General features: G+C 52.6%; 1 protein-coding gene across 2 annotated transcripts in view; it reads left to right on the top strand.

The window, feature by feature from the left end:
- Positions 1 to 21275, top strand: part of CPNE5 (copine 5) — an 87454-nt gene that overhangs the window by 51628 nt on the left and 14551 nt on the right. For both annotated transcript variants that reach the window (XM_063097221.1, XM_063097220.1), the window contains 4 exons: positions 738 to 841; positions 5489 to 5593; positions 13885 to 13926; positions 16001 to 16076. In XM_063097221.1, coding sequence (XP_062953291.1) covers positions 738 to 841; positions 5489 to 5593; positions 13885 to 13926; positions 16001 to 16076 — 327 coding nt within the window. The remainder of the gene's footprint in view (positions 1 to 737; positions 842 to 5488; positions 5594 to 13884; positions 13927 to 16000; positions 16077 to 21275) is intronic.

Below are 21275 nucleotides of genomic sequence, written 5' to 3'. Positions count from 1 at the left end.
GTGTTGGGTCAGCTGGAGCAGTGAACTGGTCTGGAGAGTCAGAAACTGGGCTCTGCTTTGTCATGAACTTGAGGAAATCACTCTCTACTCTGAGCCTTTGGCTTCTTAGCTATAAAACGCGCCATGGTCCCTGCTGTGTCTACCTCAGAGCATGGGGTGGGCCTCTCGTGAGTGAGCGGGTGTGAAGGAGGTGCTTCAGCAGGGGCTTTCTCTAGGAACCGCGACTTGGGGTTAGTGGACCCAAGCTCAGAGTGGCCTTGGTTGGTCATTTCACCTTTCTGAGCCACTCGGCCAACGACTAATGAAATCATGTGTGTTAGCATTCTTCAAGGGGTTGCCACGTGCCTGCACTGTGCTGAGCACTTCACACCCCTCGTCTAGTTTAGTCCTCGTCTAGTTTAGTCCTGTGAATCACAGCTGAGGCTGCGAGAGGGAGAGGTTGCCTACCTCGCCCGAGTCACACAGCTGGAAAGTGGCTGAGCTAGGATTCAAACAGAGGCAGCTCCAGAATCCACCTGCTTCACCACCCAGCTGACCCTCTGGGCCCACTGGGTGGGGCTGTTTGAGGACAAAAGTCTAAAGTGTTAGCCCAGGGCCGGCACTCGGTGCTGGGCAGGTGTAAGATGCTGCCCTTTCTGACCAAGTTGGTACCTGGAGTCCTCATGTTTGCCAGGTCCTGGGGCTATTTTTCCCCTCTTCTCCTGCCTCACGTCCCCTGTTCTCCTTCCTTCTCCCAGGATGTCGCCACAATGCAGTTCTGTGCCAACAAGCTGGACAAGAAGGATTTCTTTGGGAAGTCTGATCCCTTCTTGGTGTTCTACAGAAGCAATGAGGATGGAACGTGAGTTTGCTGGCGCCGCTCGCACTCTGTGCTTTCTCAGTCCCTTCTGAGGCCAGGGATGGGTGGGTTGTGGTGATTTGCCAGGCAGGGTGGTCCAGCTCCTTCTGCTGCCTCCCTGGAGGGGGCGGGGTGGAAGTCTGGGGTTCCAGGGTAGTGCCCTGACCACGTAGACAGGGCTGGTGGGGTTTGGGAGCAGACTCTGAGCTGGCAGTGCCATTCTGAGGGTCTTAGCAATGGTGGGTGCTAGGTATGTCGAGGGTTGGGGGAATGAGGGCCCAGTCTCCCACAGGACCATTCTGAGAGTCCCTTCATTCTCCTGTACAAATCAGTCTATCTCCAAGCCCAGTCCCCTCTGTCCACAGCCCTCTGAACACCCCGTCATGTCCGCCACTACTGCACACTCATCATGGCAAATCTGGACCCTTTCCCCCACCTGGCCCCACACTCTGCCATAGGCTTTACTCAAAACTCCAGACATCTTTGAAGCCCCTATTTCCTGCTGTCCTCTTCCCACTGTAGAAGCCACCCGCAATATGATGGGAGCATATGCAACACGCTGGCAAATGTAGGTCAGCAATAAACACAGAGAAGGATTCTGGGTTAAGGGTCTGGGGACCTAGGTTCTCCCCTCCAACCTGCTGTGTGAACCTGGGCAAGTTATGCCTCCTCTCTGGGCCTGTTTTCTTATCTGTAAAATGAACCAACTGGATTAGGTAGTCTCCACGGTCTCTTTAAGCACAGCAGTTCTGGGAGGCTGTGGCCACTTATGGCTGGGATTCTGCAGAATGAGGAAATGATGGGGCCAGGGAGGTTAATTAGAAAAACGCTGCTGGAGAAGGAGAACTTGGAAGCAGGATTTGAAGGAGAGGAAGAAAATGGGTCCATGGGGTGGGGCTGGGGGAACAGGGAAGAATAACAGGCCAGAGAAGGGACTTCTCTGAAAGCCCCTTGATTCTGAAATTCTGGGTGTGTGTGTATGTGTGTGTCTTGGAGGCAGGGGAGCAGTGGGGAGGAGGCGTGTTTCAGTTCAAGGGAAAACTGATTTTTAAACCTGAACATGCAAAACAAGGGAAATTAGGTATGATCATTTGCATAACAAAAGGAGTCTTAGTCTCACCAAAGGACTCTCAGCAGCATAGCATTCTTTAAATAATTCTTGTTGACTTTGCTTTGACTTGAGGTGGGGGAGGAAAAGGTCTGAGTGTTGTTCGGGTGTCCACACCAGTTCCCTGCAGAGAGACAGAGCCAGGGGCACACCGGCCTTGTCCCGCTGGCCAGGAGGGTGGGGGTGGATTTCGGAGCAGGAGATGGGTGCATTGCAAAGGGTGTTTGCGAATGGTTGTTCTAGCAGGGTGATGTGTAGGATGGATGGGGAGGGGGCAGGGAGAGGGAGAGCCTCGTGACTGACACGGTGAGCAGGTGGGAGGTGCTGCCAGCGCCCAGAGCTCGAGCCCTGCAGTGGAAATGCTGGGGGAAGGGAGCATGGGGGCAAAAGGACAGCACGGAGACCTCACTAGGCAGAGTTTGGATAGGGACTGTCCACTAGCCCCATCCCTGATAGTGAACCCCAGGAACGCAGAGTGTTGGAAATGGTGAAGGAGCTGGTCAGATGGCAGAGGCAACAGGAGTCTATTTGGGGGCAAGTTTTACTTGAAGTGGGGGCTGGAGCTCTCTGGGGGGCAGGACACTGATCCCCTAGGGGAGATCCCATGGGACACTGGAAAAACTGATCCGGAGGCCCACCACTTGGCAGCTGTGAAGGGACAGAAGCCGAACTGGTGAGAACAGGGTGGTCACCAAGGGTTTGAGGAGAGAAGAGTGGAAGGTCAGGAGACACCCCCGTCAGGAGGAGGATGGAAGGAAGGTCAGTGTGGGAAGCAGGAGAGTGAACTGTTGTGCCCACCACGGAGGAGGGACAGGAAAGGAAGTGTCCACGGAGCACCTGCCGTGCTCCTGGAGCTGCATCGACCTTGTCTTGTCTAATGCAGGTAATTCATCTGGGAGTCAGAATGTGGCGGTGAAGTGGCTCGGCCAGGCCGCCCGCCAGGTCCTGGCCTGGCACTGCCAGTTATTAGCTGAGTAACTCAGGCAAGTCTCCAACCCAGTAGCACTTTCTGGGATGATGGAAATGTTCTGTGTCTTGCTACCCAGTGTGGTAGCCACTACCCACATGTGGCTGTTGAACACTGAAATGGGGCTAGTGCGACTGAGGAACTGAGTTTTTCATTTCATTTTATTTTAATTAAGCTTAACTAACCACATGTGGCCAGTAGCTACCATTTTGGCCAGTGCAGCTGTGACGTCTTTGCAGCCCAGTGTCCTTGTGTGTACAGTGGAGGTGATTGCAGCACCTCTCTTGCAGGGTCACTGCAATGATTAAGTGAGTTAATATGTGTAATTAGAACAGGACCTGCCAGCATTAGCTACTGTTCTTATCTCCATTTTACAATGAGAGGAAAGCTCAGAGAGGGAAAGTCACTTGCCCAGGGATGCACAGCTAGTAAGTAGTGACCCTGGGACTAGAACCCACATGTCTGACTGCGTTGGGTAACGTCTCCTGCACCATGCCCTGAATATGTGTCAAAATGAGTTGAGCACTGAGATGACCACAGGGACTATTTCCACACGAGGGCTTGGCCCCTCCACCATGGCAAGTGCAGCAGAGGAGTCAAGGGGCCTGTGGTCATGGGAGGCTTGGGGGAGCTTAAGGAAAGCAGCTCCAGGCAAGAGTCTGCAGAAATCAGACTGCACAGGGTCCAGGAAGGAACAAGCAGGGGGGAAATTGGGCTAATAGCTTAGAAGACCTGGTCAGGAAGTTTGGCTGTCAAAGGAGAAGGGGAGGCTGGGGAGGGTCCCACAGGTCTGTGTGACCATTCCAGGGCAGGAGGTCCTTGGAGCCCAGAAAGGCTTCTGTGCAATGTGATCCTCCCTCCCTTCACCACCCAGTCGCTGCGCCTTGTTATCCCTCGGGCCCCCCACACTCACCCCCAGCCTCCTGCTGCCCTGCCAGCCTGCCCCAGCCAGGGGCAGCTGCGGCCCCTCATGCCCCCTTCCCCTTCCTGTCCTCACCACCAGCTCCGGGGTGTGTGGTGAGGTCTCCCACATGTATCTCCACACTCCAGTGGGTGGGTGAGAAAGAGCAGAGGAGAGAAACGCTGAGCCACAGTGACAGGAATGACATTTTGACTTGAAAACTGCCAGAGAAGAAATGGCACAGGCTGTGTGGGCGTGGGCGGAGCCGAGGCACTTCCTGGGTGACCTTTCCAAGCCGGAATGTCGCTGGGGCAGATGCTGGGAGATCTTGGAGAGAGGCCCCTGCTGCAGCCCAGCTCTGTTCCGGGCTGCCCATGCATGTGGCAGGGCTGGCTTCCAGGATGGGGCAGCCAGGTGTGGTGTGGGGAGTGGGCAGGGACAGTGGACTGGGGCCCAGCTGGGACAAGCCAATTCTGCACTTTTAGTTCACAAAGCAGGTTCATGGATTCAGACTGGAAAAGCTGAAAGGGTCTTAGAGATCATCTAAGTCAGGGCTTGAGTTTCATTAGGTTGAAATGACAGTGAAAGCTAAGGAAACTCTCCCCTGGAAAATACATTTATTCATTGATTCATTTTTAAAAAATTATTGAATACCTGCTAAGTGCTAGACACTGTTCCAGGCTCTAGGGATATACCAGTGATCAAAAAAGACAAAAATCTTTGATCTTATAGAGCATATGTTTTAGAACAGATCATAAACAGAACAAATAAGGAAGAAAAAAAAAAAGGCTGTGTCCAAATGTCAAATGGTGACAAATGAAATTTTATTTTATTTCATTTTATTTTATTTTTAAAGATGACTGGTAAGGGAATCTTAGCCCTTGACTTGGTGTTAGCACCACACTCTCCCAAGTGAGCTAACCGGCCATCCCTATATAGGGATCTGAACCCGTGGCCATGGTGTTATCAGCACCGCACTCTCCCGAGCGAGCCATGAGCCGGCCCCGCAAATGAAATTTTTTAAAAGGGGTGGAAGGACACTAGGGGATGTCAGAGTCAGGGGACCAGGGGATTGTAAGTTTTAGATATGGTAGTCAGGGAGGTTTCACAGAAATGACATTCGACCTGAAGGTAGTGAGGGCGTGGCCCTTGAAGATGGAAATGGGGAAGAGAATGTTCCAGGCACGGGGAGCAGCAGGCATACGTAACTCATACACCCAAATTCACCTGCAATTTCAGGGGTTCACAGACCCCTATAGTCCATCCACACATCCTTCCATGGATCTCGGATGAAGAATCTTTGACAGAGGCCAACTCCCTGGGTTTACAGGGAAGGAAATGGAGGCCCAGAGAGGGAAGGGTTGGCTCAAGGTCACACAGTGAGTTAGCCCCAGAGCAGGGGCCAGAACTGAGATCTCCTGACACTTACTCCAGGACTTGTGCCCTCAGTCCAGGTCCCCACCTGGTGCAGGAACCCTCCCCGCAGCATCACCAGGAAATGCCTTCCTAGTTTCAGCCTGGCTGCTGCTAAGCGGGAGGCAGCTCCTCACCTTTTGAAGCCACAGTTTCCAGTGTCTGGCAACTGGAGATGTCAACCAGCTGGCTCCTATGTTGACCTGGCTTCTGCCTTCCTTGGGTCCAGGTCTGACAGTCTTTCCCTCTCTTCTTCACCAGGTTCACCATTTGCCACAAGACTGAGGTCATGAAAAACACCCTAAACCCAGTTTGGCAAACGTTCTCCATTCCTGTGAGAGCCCTCTGCAACGGGGACTATGATCGGTGAGATAAGAAAACGTCCCTTCTTTTTTCCTCCCGTACCTGTGACCTCGCCAAGTTCATATCAATGTGGTCAGTCCCACTGGTACAAATGGGGCCTTCTGGACGTATGCAGTGGGTGCTCCGCACAGCGTGGGACCTGAAGAGCCTCCCTGCTCCTTCCCTATCTCCCTGTCATGGCCTCACACGCTCCTGTCCCCACCCTGCTCCACCTCGTCCTTCCCTGTCTGGCATCCACAATGCTAGGAAACTCCCAAGGCTTTGGGGCTGGGGGGTGGCTGGGATTCCAGGGAAACCCAGATGGGTGTCCCAGGTGCCCAGGCCTGGAGCTCAGCAGCTTGCCTTTTCATTGTTCCCAGTGCAGGGGCAGGTGGCGGTGGGGGCAGCACGGGGGGCCTACATGCAGGCAGAGGCAGCTAGTCCCCACCAGACCCAACTGCCGACCAGTGGACTGTGGGGAGTCAGAATCCCAGGGATGCTCCCTGCCAGCCTCACTGCCATAAATAGGGGGTGAGGGGATGGGGTGCAAAGAACTTGTGGGGTTCTTTGTTTCAACATAGCCTACTCATATGACTACTTGTCAGCTGTCGTTGTCATCATCATCATCATTTGAGTGTAGATTGTTGGGTGTAGATACCAGATACCTGGTTTCTAATCCTGACTCTGTGACTAAAAAGCATTGTCAACCTGGGTGAGCTTTGACCTGTGAGACCTTCAGTTTCCTTATCTGTGGAATGGGTATTAAATGTCTGCCTGCCGCATAGGGCTGCTTTGAAGCTCCCATGACACAGCCTTCACAAGGAGGCTCTGGTGCACAGAAAATGCCAAAGTCAGCATCTTGTCCTCAAATGTTGATTGAACCCTGTCGTGGGCCAGGAAGCGCTCCAGATGCTGGGAGATCAGCAGGGAACAAACACGCAGTCTTCAACCTTCACCCCACCTCGTGCAGTTTACATGCTGGTGGCGCACAGACATTAATCCAGTAATCACACCAAAAAAAACACATAATTACAAATTGTGGTACGTGCCGGGAGAGAGTGAGGGGCCACATCAGATGGGAGCTGTAGGATCATATTTGACGAGGTGAAGTTACAAGAACCCACCCCGGTTTCCTGGCGACTGCTGCAGCTCAGGTGGGTGAGCAGGCAGGGGGCTTGCAGGCTGCCCGGGCAGCCTTGGGGAAGCTGGGCCTCTGCCGGCCACTCTGACAGGAACGCTGGGGCTTGAGAACAGACACCTTGGGGGTGCCCGGGAACCTGCTCACAGTGGCCACTGTCAGGGTATGTGTGCTGGTTGTGGGGGGGAGTCACCTCTAGGCACCTCTGTTTCCCTCCAAGAAAACCTTCAGGCTACTGATCTGATACATAAGGTGGCTTCTTTTCCTGCCTCTTTGCTGGGACAGGAAAGCCACAGTCTGTTCCACAGGTGGTCACTGAGTCCCTCCCATGTACCCAGCACGTGCCTCTAGCCATGCTGCATTCAGGGAATGTAGCCACATTTCCATCTTCAGGGAGCTTGTAGTCTGACCACAGAGAGTGCAGATGTGCACATGTATTTTAAATAGCTAAATAATTGTGCAAAACAAGACTGGGGACAGAAATGAGCATTCCAGTTAAACAAACCCCTGGTACACGTCCAACTGGGTCCTGGGGTCTGGAGCGGGCGAGGGATGGGAGGACAGTCTGGTTGGAGGCTCAGGGAAGGCTGGCAGGTCAGGAGAGGGGGGTCCTGAGGGCAGGGGGGTGGGAAGAATGGTTGGGATGGAGAGAGATGGAGAGGAAGTGAGGGGAAATTCAAGGTAGGGGGATGGGGAGCGTGCAGTTAAAGTCTCACAGGGTGGAAGGAATTGGGGGTCCCAGCACAATTGCCCTGAGGTTGTTTGGGGCCCAGCTGTCCCCCACAACCCTGCATCTCTAGGGAGGGGCTCAGAGGCCCGGCCTCACCGGGGGCCATTGGAGGAGGTGAGTGCTTGGTGGGAGGGAGAGCCCAGGCAGGGGGCTGAGTGTCTGCCTCATCTCCCTCCGGGATGGCCAGCAGCTCGGCCGTTCTCTGTGCCCAGGGACACATGATTTGACTGACAGTGGCGTTAATCGAGGAGGGTAGGTGTGTCTTGCTGGCTCGGGAGCAAGCAGGACTTCCCCACTCCCAGCCCTGGTGTAACCCACGTACCCAACTGCCACTCAGGAGGTACCGGCACTGGGAGCCCTCCAGGGCTGGAGAGGGAGGGCCTTGTGCAGGAAAACGAGACACTGTCGCTCTCCTTCCGAGGCACCTCTGGGAACCTCACAGAACATACTCAGTTTAATCCCGCAGCCACCATCTTCCAAGCCAACCAGACGCTGGGCACTATGTTGGGTGCTGTGGGGGCAGATGGAGCTATCACACCCAAGCCTCCCTCTCAGGCTGCCCTCAGGCCAGTGGGGAGACAGATCATAATAATAACAAAGGCTTCTGCAGCACTGAACCATGGGCCAGGCTCTGCTCCAAGTGCTTTATGTACATGAGCTAATTTAATCCTCCCAGCAATTGCACCTCCTCAGAAGGAGGTACTAATACTATCTACATCTCACAGGTAAGGAAACTGAGGCCCAGAGAGATTAAGTCATTTGCCCAGCATCTTACCAGCAGCTGGTGGTAGAACCAGGATTTAGACCGAGGCAGGCTGGCTCTAGAATCTGTGTTCTTAACCCCTGTGTGCTGTTTCCAGGTAGCCAAGACACGGTGTGACAGAGCTGTGATGGGGATGCATTTGGAGGTGGCTCTGTAATGAGCACCTTGCCCAGGGCTTAGGGGCAGGTCTGCGTTGGGATTGGAGGTGGGAGACTACTTGGAGTTGGTTTTAATCCTGAAAGCATTAACAGTCCTTCTGGCAAATGATTCAGAGAGGAGAGGAGAGAGGAACAGCAGGAAAGAAGACTCAAAAGACCTTGATATCTGCCTGGATATGAAAGTAAAAGAGACGTAAAGACCATGGTCTGGAGCTTGGGGGATGGAAGAAGGTGGTGGCTCCAACAGAAATAGCACGTGTAACTGGGAGCCAGATTCTTTTTTTCTTTCTTTTTTTTTTTTTAAAGATGACTGGTAAGGGGATCTTAACCCTTGACTTGGTGTTGTCAGCACCATACTCTCCCAAGTGAGCTAACCAACCATCCCTATATAGGGATCCGAACCCGGGGCCTTGGTGTTATCAGCACCACACTCTCCCGAGTGAGCCCCGGGCCGGCCCCAGGGAGCCAGATTCTTACGTCCACAGATTTGTGCTGAGCAGCTTTCTTTCACAGCCTATGTGTAACCCATTTTTAAAAGATTATCCTTAAATTATAATTACTATGTTTGTTTTGAAAATGAGGTGCTGCTGTTGAGAGGGTTGGGAAAAGAAGAGGTAAACATGGTTTGTGGGTCAGGCACAGCTAAAGGAGGAAGACAGAGGTCTGGGAGTCCCCAGGATGGGGATGGGCAGTGGTCAGGGACCCGAGGCCCTGTGGGGGATGCCACAGGTCAGGAGTGAGAAGGCAGAGGAGATGATCAGAGACATAGCAGGGGACATAGAGGAGGGCAGCCACGGCCAGGGATCTGAGAGAGACTTCAAACAGGAGAGTCGACTCCTATTGTGGGAAAGAGAGATGCGAGAGGATGAGAGCCAGTGATCTGCTGAGAAAGGGCAGTTTCATTGAAACAAGGAAGGTAGAAACCTGTTAATATTACTAAAATTACTGAGTATTTAGGACACAGGCCAAGTTAGTTCTAACCAGTTTAAATGCATTGTGTTACTTTGTGAATTTAAATTTCACGATAACCGTAGAAGATAGGTTCTAGTGATGTGCCCATTTTACAGATGGGGAAACAGAGGACTAGGACTGTGTAACTTGCAAGAGTAAGGAGAAAGTACATTTCCCTTCTGCAGAAGTCACCTCTGGGCTGGTCCTATGGTTTGAGGTACCCCTGCCTTTGCTGTGTCTCCAGTCCACACAAGGCCAACTCTGCGTGGCCCAGCTGACAGAGCTGGAGTCAGAGGAAAAGGCATCAGGGTCACAGCTAGTCCAGTCCTCCAGTGGGTTAAAGTGGAGTGATGGCAAGAAGTATTTGCCCTGCCTTCCCAGAATTTGCCCTTCTCTTTTCTTGAACATTCTGTGACTTGAGGTTTTGTCCCTGTTACATCAGATTCGTCTGGGTCGGGCTGTTGTCACCCCCTCACACCTTAATGTTGAGTGAGTTGATTTTAATAGGGTGTTAAGGGTACGGAGTCTTCATCTGGAGAGGGTTGGGGGCTCTCACAGGGCCGCAGCTTCACACTTCCATCTGTCAGCCCCATGAACGAGTTGCTTCTACTTTGTATCCTACCACACATGGAGCCCAGAGGGTACCAGGCACTTCCCACGTATGACCTCTGTGAGGAGTGTCTTATCATTCCCGGTTTGCACGTGCAGAAGCTGGGGCTCATACGGGAGATAAAGTCGCTGCAGGACAGCTCAAGGTTGCATAGTGCAAGCTGGAGGCTGGGATTTTAGCCCTGTGCCCAGGATGCCAGTCTCACTGCTGCCCCATGTGAGGCCCTGATGCTTCTCTTCCTCCCTGAAGCCTCTGGGAGTGTTGGACTGATTCAGTCAATTTAGGGCAAACCCCTCAGGGCCTGTCAGACCTTGGGACTTGAAAGCATCGGGAAGTGTACCTTCTCCTTGCCTGGGAGAGGCTCATTAGGAGGAAGACCTTGCAGCTCAGGGCTTGGAGGAAACTATAGATAGAGCTGGTCAGTGCGCAGGGAGGGAGGCCTGGCGCCTTTGCCAGCATCCCTCATCCCTGCCAAAGCTCACACACACCTGTCTCTGTCATTTTGGCCCTAGGTGACCAGAGGCCCAGTACATTGGCTCCTGGCATCACTACTGACCAGCTGTATGATGCAGGGAAAGCCACATACTCTGGGCCTTTTTATGTGATTTTGTGGAAGGAGGGTATTGTTACCTGCATATCCCATTTCACAATGGAGAATCTCAGTCAGGAGATCTCAGTCAGGCAACAAATATTTAGGGAGTGCCTAATACTGTATATGGTAGGCACTGTTCTAGAAGCTGAAGATCAGCAGTAAACAAAATCCCTGGCCTCATGGAGCTGACATCTTCACGGTGAATAGGAATTGTTTGGGAGACAGGAGCTTGGGGAAAAGGGTTGCATGTTTTAGACAGGAGCAGAATAACGTGTCAAATGCTGGCCATGTGAATGATGTCGTTACTTCCACAGCAACTCCAGAGTTGGTGCGATTATCCCATTCTACGGAGGACTAGAGGCTCTGAGGGTTAAGCCAGTTGCTCAGGGCCACACACCTAGTACCTGGAAGAGCTGGGACTGCCACCAGGGCTGCTCGCCCCAGAGCCTGACATCTTCCCTGTCTACCTTGCTGCTTCCCAGATTGGGGCTCCGTGTTCTAAGCCTTTTTATGCCAAATAAGATGATCATTTGTTGGGCTGCAGGGCCTGTTTCATTGTCCCATGCCCAGGAGCCCATTCTCATGGGTGCTGTCCCCAGAAGTCAGTCAGCCTGACATACGCCTTCATTGGGCCTGTGCTATGAGGTCGGGAGCCCAGGCCTGCAGTCTATAAGTGGCACTTGTGATGACCTGAGGCAGCACAGCCAGAGCTGGACAGAAACAGACTGTAAATAGAGTAGCCAAAGCTCTGTCTGGCTTCTCTCCACTGCCTTCCCCTGTCTCTGGACATCATTTCCCCTCTTTTTCCTTCAAGGCTGGAGGTTGCAGCCGCTGACCTAATCTGACCTCTAGACTGTAGCCATCCTTGGAGCCCGATTCAGGCCAAGCTGAGTTTGCACAGGAATTGCACACTCAGTGGTCTCAACTTCGGCTGCAAGTTCAGATCCATTGGGGAGCTTTTTTTTTTTTTTTTTTTTTACAGATGACCGGTAAAGGGATCTCAACCCTTGGCTTGGTGTTGTCAGCACCACGCTCAGCCAGTGAGCCAACAGGCCATCCCTATATAGGATCCGAACCCGTGGCCTTGGTGTTATCAGCACCACACTCTCCCGAGTGAGCCACAGGCCGGCCCCACTGGGGAGCTATTAACAGTCCCCATACCAGGCTGTACCCTGGACCAGTTGATTCTGAATCTCTGCACGTTAAGATCAGTGGGGAACTTTTCAAAACGACCCATGCCTGAGTTCTATCCAAACCAATTAAAGCACGCCCTCTGGTGGTGGGATTAAAAAAAACCTCCCAACTGATTTTGTGGCTATCCAGGGCTGTCACCACGACTGGGGTCCTCCTAAGCCTCTGAGCTTGGTTGTCACTCATCTAGTCACCCAAGGGGCTGGTGTTGGTGGATGGAGGAGAGGCACCCCTTGCTGGAGTCTTTGAAGACTTCTGCAGAATTGGGGGGCTCTGGGGAAGGACTGAGGCAGCTATGTGGGGACAGGGAGACTTCAGCCTTGTGGAGCTGTGGCCGGAGCGCTGGACTGGGAGTAAGGGCCTTGGTTTTGTCCTGGCTCAGATCCTCATCATCTGTGTGACTCTGGGCAAGTCCTGGGGGCCCTGGGGACACAGTTTCTCCATGTGAAAATATGGAGGGTAAAATCCTCACTCCAGAACATGCACAGCACGGTCACTAAGGAGGCCTTTAAAACATTCCTGGGCCTGCCCCAGATCTGTGAGGACCAGGCCTGGCAGTCTGTGTGTCTGCAAAGCTTCCTGGTGATTCTGCCAGGTAGTGAGGCTTAGATGCCACTAGGATCACTTCCAGCATTGTTACTCCAGGATTCAGAAGTTGCAGAGCCCAGGTTCCCAGGCTCAAGTGGCCCCTAATTTAAGTAAATTTTATATGAAAAACTATCTGAGTACAGCCAAAGGATAAAGTGGGGTGAAGGAGGTATTTTTTGAGATTCTCCCATGTGGCAGGTGAGTTTTACCAACTTGTCTTTGTAGCTATTCTGCAAGGCTGATATTATCCCTACTTTCAAATGATAGTTTGTGGCTCAGAGAGATTAAGCGACTTCTCCAGGTCCCACAGTGAGAGGTCCAGCGTCCAAGCCTAGGGCCATCCAACTCACGTCCTAGCCCCTTCCCACTCTTCCCAGCTTACCAACCCATCTTCAGGAGCTTAGGGTTTTTTTGCCACAATAATATATCTCAGAGAAACAGTTTTTGTTTTTCACAAGAATTTAAAGAATTCCTTCAAGTGGGTGGGCTTCTATGCCCATTTTACACGAGTTCTGGTTTACAAAAATGCAGTCTGCACTACCTACCGGTCATTCCTTCATTCCAGAACAGTTTCTGCCCTGATGCAGGAGAATCTGTCCCAAGGAGGCTCATCTGAAGGGAGACTGCTTCCTGGGGACACAGAACCCAGAGGCCAACTCCTGGAAACCCAAGGAGATGGGTCACGATGAAGGGATATTAAAAGAAGACAGGCCCAGGCAGCTGCCTCTTTGAACCCTGTTTAGAACTGAGGGTTGGAGACCCCAGCTCCCTAGGCCTCTCTCACCTCCACAGACCCTGACCCTGCTGTGGGACCCCGGCAGCTCTGTTGTCCCTGGGCATCCCCGGGACCAGCTGGCACCAAGGGTTAACCCGGCAGCTTTCCACCTCCCTCTTCTCCGCTCTGGTCTGCTAGCCTGTTGCCATGGGAACGTGGCTAAAAATAAAATAGGCTCTCAAAGCCCAACCCCATGCATAGGAGTCAAAACAAACTAATTAAAGCAGTGAGGCTAAAATGTGAAGATAATTACACCCTCACTCAGGAGCCAGTCGTGGGGATGGAAAATCTCAGCAGGCCATCCCCAAGGCAGGGCCTGGGGCCCATCCCTGATGTGCAGGGCCGGTTTCTCCCCACTCCAACTCCTAGGGCCAGGGGCCCACCAAGCAGTCCTATTCCCTCTCCCCAGAGGAACCCACCCTGCTTAGGCCTGAGACCCAGGGGTCGCCATACTCCCACCGCCCATAGCCCCACCCCTGATAAATCCACAGCACAGCGTCACGCTGGGGCTTATGCTCCAGCTGGGGTGGCCAAGAAGAAGGTGGAATGAACTGAAGTCTGAGGTTGTTTTCTCCACATCCTCCTTGAAATTCTGGGAAGTCCCTACACAGCTCTGGGGCTGCCTCTGTACCTAACTTTGCTCAAAGGCCTCGAGATAGCTTCTTTGTCTCTCGGGCTGCTACCCTGCCTCCCAGGGTCCTGGAGCCTAGAGGGTGTCTTTGTATCCCCTTCTGGTCCAGGAGGATGAGGCAGACCCTGTCTTCAGGACATTCAGGTGTGGGGTGAGGTTCATCCCACCAAGGGCTCTTTGTCTTACAGGACCATCAAGGTGGAGGTGTATGACTGGGATCGAGATGGCAGGTAAGCAGGCATGAGAGCAAGAGGTGAGAAGGTGAGTGGGGGAGGGGACGGCCACAGGGGAGGAAGGCGGGGGTTGGGTCCTACCCTCATGGGGAGAGCTTTTCCCAGGCCCCTACCCATGGCAGGCAGCTCTGGGGGTGAGGGGCCTGGGTTTTTTTGTGGGAGGGGTCTGCTGCTGTGGTAGCTGAGTCCCACTGAGGCATCAGAGGACCACTGTCATGGAGGATTTGGTGCAAGGGGCCCCACATAGCCGCCTAGTGGTCAGCCAGAGCCTACAATCTCCCCACATTTGGCAGGATTTAGAATTTCCTGAAGTGTGCATGTTCTAGGGTACAGAGACCAGTGACCCCCTGAGCATTCATGGACACGGTCTCTGTGTGGGGCCTCGGTTAGCCTAAGAACTGTGGGTGGCCAAGGTGCAGAAAATGAGCTCAGCCCTCAGAGACTCCTTGCAATCTAGTGGGGAGGCCAATCGCGCATGTCCATCCCTTGCTCATCAGAGGTTGTTTGCAGACAGCGAAGATCGAGGGAAGGGGCTGTGGGAAGGCTGAGCCTTGATGTACATGTGGACTCAGGAACCCTGAGCCAGTGCCTGAGCAGGGCTGTGCCTGGCCAGTGGGAGGGTAATTCCCACGCAGGGTCTTTGGAGGGCCAGTTCCTTCCCCTTCCGCCCCCAAGGAGTCAGTATTGCTGGGATTTCATAGGTGAGGACAAGAGCAGCTTCTTGAAGCTTTAGTCCAGAACCGTCCTGGCTTCTACTGGTCTGCTGGGCCAAATCCAAATATGTCATCCTGACTTGTGTGACCTCTCCATTCTGTGGCACTACCAAGGAGTCACTTAGGGGGACTTCAAAGTCCCATAATCTCCATTGGTACCTCCCAAGTCTGTGATGTGGACAGGGATATTATGTCGTCTTATATAATGTACTGTGCAAATGCAGCTCAAATTAGGCCCAAGCCCCTCCAAAGAACTCGCTTCTCCTGAGGCCGTCCCATAAGAAACTCCAGTGCCAACATTGCCTTGCTGACTCCCTCTCTCCTCTCCTCTTTAACCACCTCGCAACCAGACAAGTCTTCATGTTTCCACCCACGATTTGCCTTGTCTTACCCTGGCATTCTTCATACTTCTCCTTTACCTAGAATATTCTCCTCTTCCATGTCAGCTGGTGACAGCCACCAGGTGCCATCGGGTCCCACCATCAAGCTGTTCAGAGTCAGAAGGCTGAGAGTTGTAAATATGTAGTCAATACAGTGTGAACTCACAGCAGGGCCTGGCCCCTGGGACACCTCCTGGCATCACTTTCCAGCTGGACACCCCCAGCCAGCACACTGACCACTGCCCTCTAGCAGGGACAGGGAGAGTTACAGGGAGCCAAGCACAGGGTCAATGGGAGTTCTGCTTTGTATAGGTTTTTGCTGCACTTAACATGAACTCAATACACATGCTCCAGAAGATGTGGGCACTGCAGAAAAGAGCCCCCGCTGCCTGGCTGGACATAACTCTAATGGTCTTTTTAAACAGTGTAATTGGAGAAGAGTTTAATGAACACCTTTAAGCCCATCACCTAAAGTTAACAACTGTCAAATTTATATCATATTTGCTTTATCTATGTTTCGCCAATGTAGTTTAAAGTAAATTACAAACATCATGGCATTTTACCTCTATTTCATTGGGAATGTCTACAAAATACGAGCATTTTCCCACATAACTACAAATGCCATTATCACACTTGACACATTGAACAATAATTCTTGAATACCATCCAGTATTCATTTCTTATTCAGATTTCCTCAAATACCTTTTATTGCTGGTTTGTTCACACAAGAATCCAAGTAGAAGTGCGTCCTGTTCCTGCAAGGCCCTGCCGGTGGCTAGGTGACTGTTGAGTCTCTTGTTCCATGGTGATACTGGGCTCTCCTCCCAGGGACCCAACCTCTCTGCTGGCGTGTTCCCCTGGAGCAGAGAGCCCTGGGCAGGCTTGGGAGCCCAGGGAACGGATGTGTGGGAGGCAGGGGTGGGCAGAGGCGGAACACAGCCTGGGCCTAGTGGTCTGAGCAGTGGTCTTCTCTTGCAGCCATGACTTCATTGGGGAGTTCACCACCAGCTACCGGGAGCTGGCCCGCGGGCAGAGCCAGTTCAACATCTATGAGGTGAGGCGGGTCTGCTCTGATGACATATGGCTCCCAGTCATTGAGGACTATGGCGAGCTATGCACTGGGCTGGGGGCTTGTGTGTTTTCCTGTGAGGTAGGAGTTATTGTCCCATTCTACAGTTAAGGAGACTGAGTCTCAGAAAAGTGTGAGGACTTGGCCAAAGTCACGTGGTTCAGTAAGTGGCAGAATCAAGAGGTAAACAACGCAGACTTGTCTAACTCCAAATAACTGAGTTATAGGGTCCCCCTGAAGGGCACTTCCAGCAAGGGGGTGGGGCTGTAAGAGTGGAGGTGGGGTAGGTGAAGTACAGTGTGAGAAGGTTCTGGGCTTGAGACCTGAGGTCTTGAGTTCAAGGTAGCCCTCTGCCTTCAGTCAGAATAGTTTCAAGGCCTGCTGAATGTCTTATCTTTTCCAGAAGGAGAGTCAGGAAAAGAGTCAAGACACCTTCCTAGGTCTAGACCTGGAGCTGATCTCTCTGGAGAGGTGGCATTTGCCCTCAAAGGGCAGTTTCTGTACTGAGCCCTTGCTAGCATGTGTACTCCCTTCTGGAGTGTCCTCCCCACCTTCCAAAGCTAGCTCAGCCCCTGCCCCTCTGAGAGGCCTTCCTAGCCTCTGGCCTCTGGTGCTTTCTCTCTCTCCTGAACTTTCATGGATGTCACAGATCATGCCAAGCCCACTTAATGGCAGATACTTATAACCCTAGTAACTGTTTGGGTTCATATCCTGACTCTACCACTGACTAGCTGTGTGACCTTGGCTAAGTCCCTGAACCACTCTGTGCCATGCAAACTGAGAATTAAATAAGTTAATGGAACAGCACCTGGTCTAGAGGTCAGCGCTGTCTTCTGTTGGCATCTGCTGAGCGCCTGTGTGCCAGGAGAGTCACTTTTCACAACCATCCTACCGTACCGGCGCTACCGTTCTGCTAGCAGCCACTCAGCTAGTGAGGCCGGAGAGCTGGCCTTGAGTCCCGTCACTGAATCTGAATCCCTCGATGCTTCCACTCCTTCACGCTCTCTCTCTGTTCAGAGTGGGCAGGTCTTGTGTTCCAACTAGACCTCTCAAGGGCAGGCGAGGTGACAGCCATTTCTGTTGGCCCCACTCACTGGCCAGAGCACTGCTAGTGGGCACACAGTAGGTGTTTGTTATACAGTCACACTGAATTAAATTGAAAATGGTTATTGTGAAGATGGAGTGCAGATGAATTCCTTTGACAGGGCTCTGATGCTCGCAGTAAATTGCTTTGTTTTCTGCATCTACAAAGGAAGAGGCCATCTTTGCCCCCAACCCAGGCGGAGAGAAGCAGACTCCATCTTTCTCTGGCATTCCTTAAGGAGATTTGTAAGGAGGTGATGGGAAGGGGTCAGGTGTCTTGGAGTTTGGCTTCTAAAGGTGATAGACAGGCTTAGAAGAGGCCACGATGTCTCAGGCTAAAAGCAGAAAATGTTGGATTGTCTTGTTTCCTTGGTCGTTGATCTCTGCTTCTTTGCAGTCAATGAGAGAAACTGCTGCGCTGGGCAGTGGAAGTGCTGTCTTCACACATGCAAAGGCCACCGGGTGGGAAAGGAGTTCAATTCTGGCGGCCCCAGGGGCAGACCTTGGACCTTGGGGGTGTCACTGGGAACCTGGTTTGGGCTCAGGAGGGCCTTGCTGGAGTCAGATCGCCTGAACAGAGAACAGGCTTCCACTAGAAAAGTCCCACATCCCAGGCCCTTGGCATCACCCGAGTGTCAGACTTCTATGTCCAGCTGTCTGCTGGTCCCTCCTTGGACTTGGCCGTCCAAAATAAAATGCATTGGCTGAACCTCCCTCAGCCCTCCCCTCCTCATGGCCAACGGGCTCCGTCTCCTATGTTCCCATCACAGAGGCCCAAGGCACCTTATGAGTCACCCTTAACATCTCCCACCCCTCACTCCACAACTAAACACTGCCCTTCTACCACCTAAATTTTCTGACATTTGTGCCCTTCATCTCAGTCTGCCATCATCATCCTCATCATCTCCCCGTAGGGGGCTTTGTGACAGCCTCCTAATGGCCGTCCCACCTCCTTCCATCCTCCACACAGTAACCTGAGTGCTCCACCCAAATGGTAATCTGACCACATTGCTCCCGTGCTTAAAACCTGTCTGGGCATCCCACCCACCATCTCAGCCTGGTTCGCACAGGGGAAGTGGGACGGGATTCCGAAATATTCCCGTACCCCAGCTGAGATCCACTAACCTACTGGGTAAAGTCCAAGCTCCTTTTTTTTTTTTTTTTTTTTTTTAAGATGACCGGTAAGGGGATCTTAACCCTTGACTTGGTGTTGTCAGCACCACGCTCAGCCAGTGAGCGAACCGGCCATCCGTATATGGGATCCGAACCCGGGGCCTTGGTGTTATTAGCACCGCACTCTCCCGAGTGAGCCACGGGCCAGCCCCCCAAGCTCCTTTGTATCGATATTACGCCCCTGCCAGCCACCTGCAATCTTTGTATGTAAGCAGAGGCCCCTAGCAGCTGGCCCCTGCCCCTCTCTTCTGCCTGTCTCCCACTTGCAGCCACATCCTGCTCTCTGCAGCTTTCAGAGAGCTGTGTCAGCCTCTGTGGCCTGGTTCATGCTGGTGCTTTCACCTGGGGTGGGCCATGAGGTCCTCAAGGGTGGGGGCAGTGTCTCCCTCACTGCTGCATCCCCAGGGCCAGCACAGCTCCTGTCTCCTAGGAGCCACTCAGTGCCCCTGTACACAGAAGGGCAGACCCCGGACCTGTCCTGGGGGTGCTGGGAGAGGAAAAGGAGGATGCTTAGTGGAGTGGGGAGGTTCCCAGGACGGCCCCTAGGAGGCGCCGGTCCCCTATGTGGAACTTCCCCTTGGCAGCCACTTAGGGCTGGAGAAGCTGGTTCCTGGGGGAGGGGTGTGCTGTGGGGAGCACATGAAACCTCAGGGTAAACAGGGAACTTCTTCAGTGCCCACTTCGCACGAAGATCTGAGAACAAAACATTGCTTTAACATTAAAACAGTTATATTAGAGAGTGGAAATGTGGATACAGGCTAATTTAAAGATAACACAGAAAGCTTCAAAGAAATATGGTTGTGGCTAGGTCTTTGGGCTACACCCAGAGCCCAGGAGTCTATCCATGTTCATTCTCCTCAGCTGGGAGGGCTACTTTGGAGCAAAAGTTGGAGATGCACTTGGTTCTAATAGTTCAGCACCCTCATGGGATGGATGGGAAACTGAGGTACAGTGCAGCATTGGGGCTACGATTTTGCCCTCATCTGAACAGCTTACTTAGGGAGCTATTTTCCCATGATGTGTCTGTGAGCACCCTGTCATCTGGACATCACACATGCCTGGGGAGGGGCATCTTCCAGTGCTAAAGAGGGAGCCCCGAGCTGGTTCTGGGCTTCCCTCCCCAGGCTCACTCAGCATCTCACCCAGACCCTCCCACCTGTGCCCCAAATCCAGCTCCTCCTTCCTTCTGTGTCTACCCGGTCACTCCTGACCCCACACACACCTCTACAACCACCCCCAGGGCCTGAGATACATGGTCACTTCTTGACAGTGCTGTTTGCCGTAGTTCAGCACCTGTCCCAACGCCCCCCAGGTCCTCATTACCTCTCACCTTGAGTAGTGGTGGCAGCAGTAGTAGTAACAGTAATACAAAAATAATAGCAGCTACACTTCTGTGGTACTGAATACATTCCAGACCCTGTTGTAAGCACTTTATTTGTATTGACCCATTTAATCCATGTGCATTTCTGTGAGGTAGGCACTTTGTATTCCCATTTTATGGATGGGGAAACTGAGGCACATTGAGGTTAAGTAACTTGCCTAAGGTCACACAGCCATCAGGTGGCAGAACCAGGCAAACATTCCCTGGATATACCTCCTCCTCCCCTTGTTCTCACCTCCACCAGGTCCCAGCATCCCAGAGCCTGCTCTGATCTTGTCACCTACCAGTTTAGAGGTCACCAGAATTCCCTGCTGGCTGCTGGGTAACATTCAGACATTTCGCTTGGCATTCTAGGCTCTCTCCCAGCCAGCCCAACTTACTCTTCTGCCCTGTGGTTTTGCAATCAAACTGGACCCAGTTTTGTGCTTCTCCCCCCACAGCCTCTCCTCTGACATCCATCTCTCCGTGCCCAAAGCCTTCCTGTCCCTCAAAGTCTGCATTCAATACTGCCTGCTCCAGGGAGCCTCTGTTGATGCTCCCGCCTGGAATGGCCTTTCCTTCTTCCAGTTCCCCTGACATTTCTCTGACCCCCCTTCTTTTGTTGCCCTCGTCACATCACCCTTTGGACTATCTTCTTACTCCAACAAGAGTGACAATTTTAGGGGAGAGAATGGTACCCCCATCCTACCCCATAAATATGTGTTGAAGGGATGTTTTTGTATTTGTTATCAAGGTGGCACCAGTGTATGTGCTATTGGCTTGGGGTTAGGAAACCTGGTGTCCAATCCTATCACTACCTAGATGGCTGTGTGGCCTTAGGCAAATTCCTTGGTGTCTCTGTGCCTTAGTTTCCTTATCTCCAGAAGGGGATTTCAATACTCTTTCAGACAGAAGAGATCACAGCTAAAGGTGCCGCTGATGGCTCCTCGGCCCCTTCAGGATGAACAGGAGGCATGGCAGGGGGGAAGTGAGTTCACTGGAAACCAGCAGGCGGCAGAGCGGGTGTGAAAATTGCCTTGCTTTGTGTGATGGGACATCAGGTTGTGCCTAGGTTGACCATGCTGAAAAAAACAAACACCCAACTGGTGAGACACAGCGAGAGTACGTGTGCAGTAAGTGGGAAAGTCCCTCAGATGAGGGTGCGCGCAAGGAGCCCACAGGGCAAGGTGGCCATCCTCACTTGGCCCAGGGTTTCTCGGCCTCGGCATTAATGACATTTGGGACTGGGTCATTCTTTGTAAGGGCTGTCCTGTGCATTGTGGGATGTCTCACAGCATTCCTGGCCTCTACCCCCTCCCTTAGCCGTGACAACCAATCTCTCCAGACATTACCAGATGTCTGCTGCGGGACAAAACCACCCCCAGTTGAGACCACTGAGTCATTCCACCAACAAGTCTTTTTTGAGCACCTGTTCTGTCCCTAGCCTTGTGATTTATTATGTGAGGACCGGTCTAGTTTGGAAGTTAAAGCTTAAATGTGAAGCCCAGTTAAGGAGGTTCTTACTGCCATGTAAGGGCAGTGGTGACCCAGAGAGGAGTCTCCGAGGC

Source organism: Cynocephalus volans, chromosome 5 (assembly GCF_027409185.1).
Source record: "Cynocephalus volans isolate mCynVol1 chromosome 5, mCynVol1.pri, whole genome shotgun sequence".
In the NCBI taxonomy this organism is placed as follows: Eukaryota; Metazoa; Chordata; class Mammalia; order Dermoptera; family Cynocephalidae; genus Cynocephalus; species Cynocephalus volans.
This window is presented reverse-complemented; position numbering and strand designations above follow the sequence as displayed.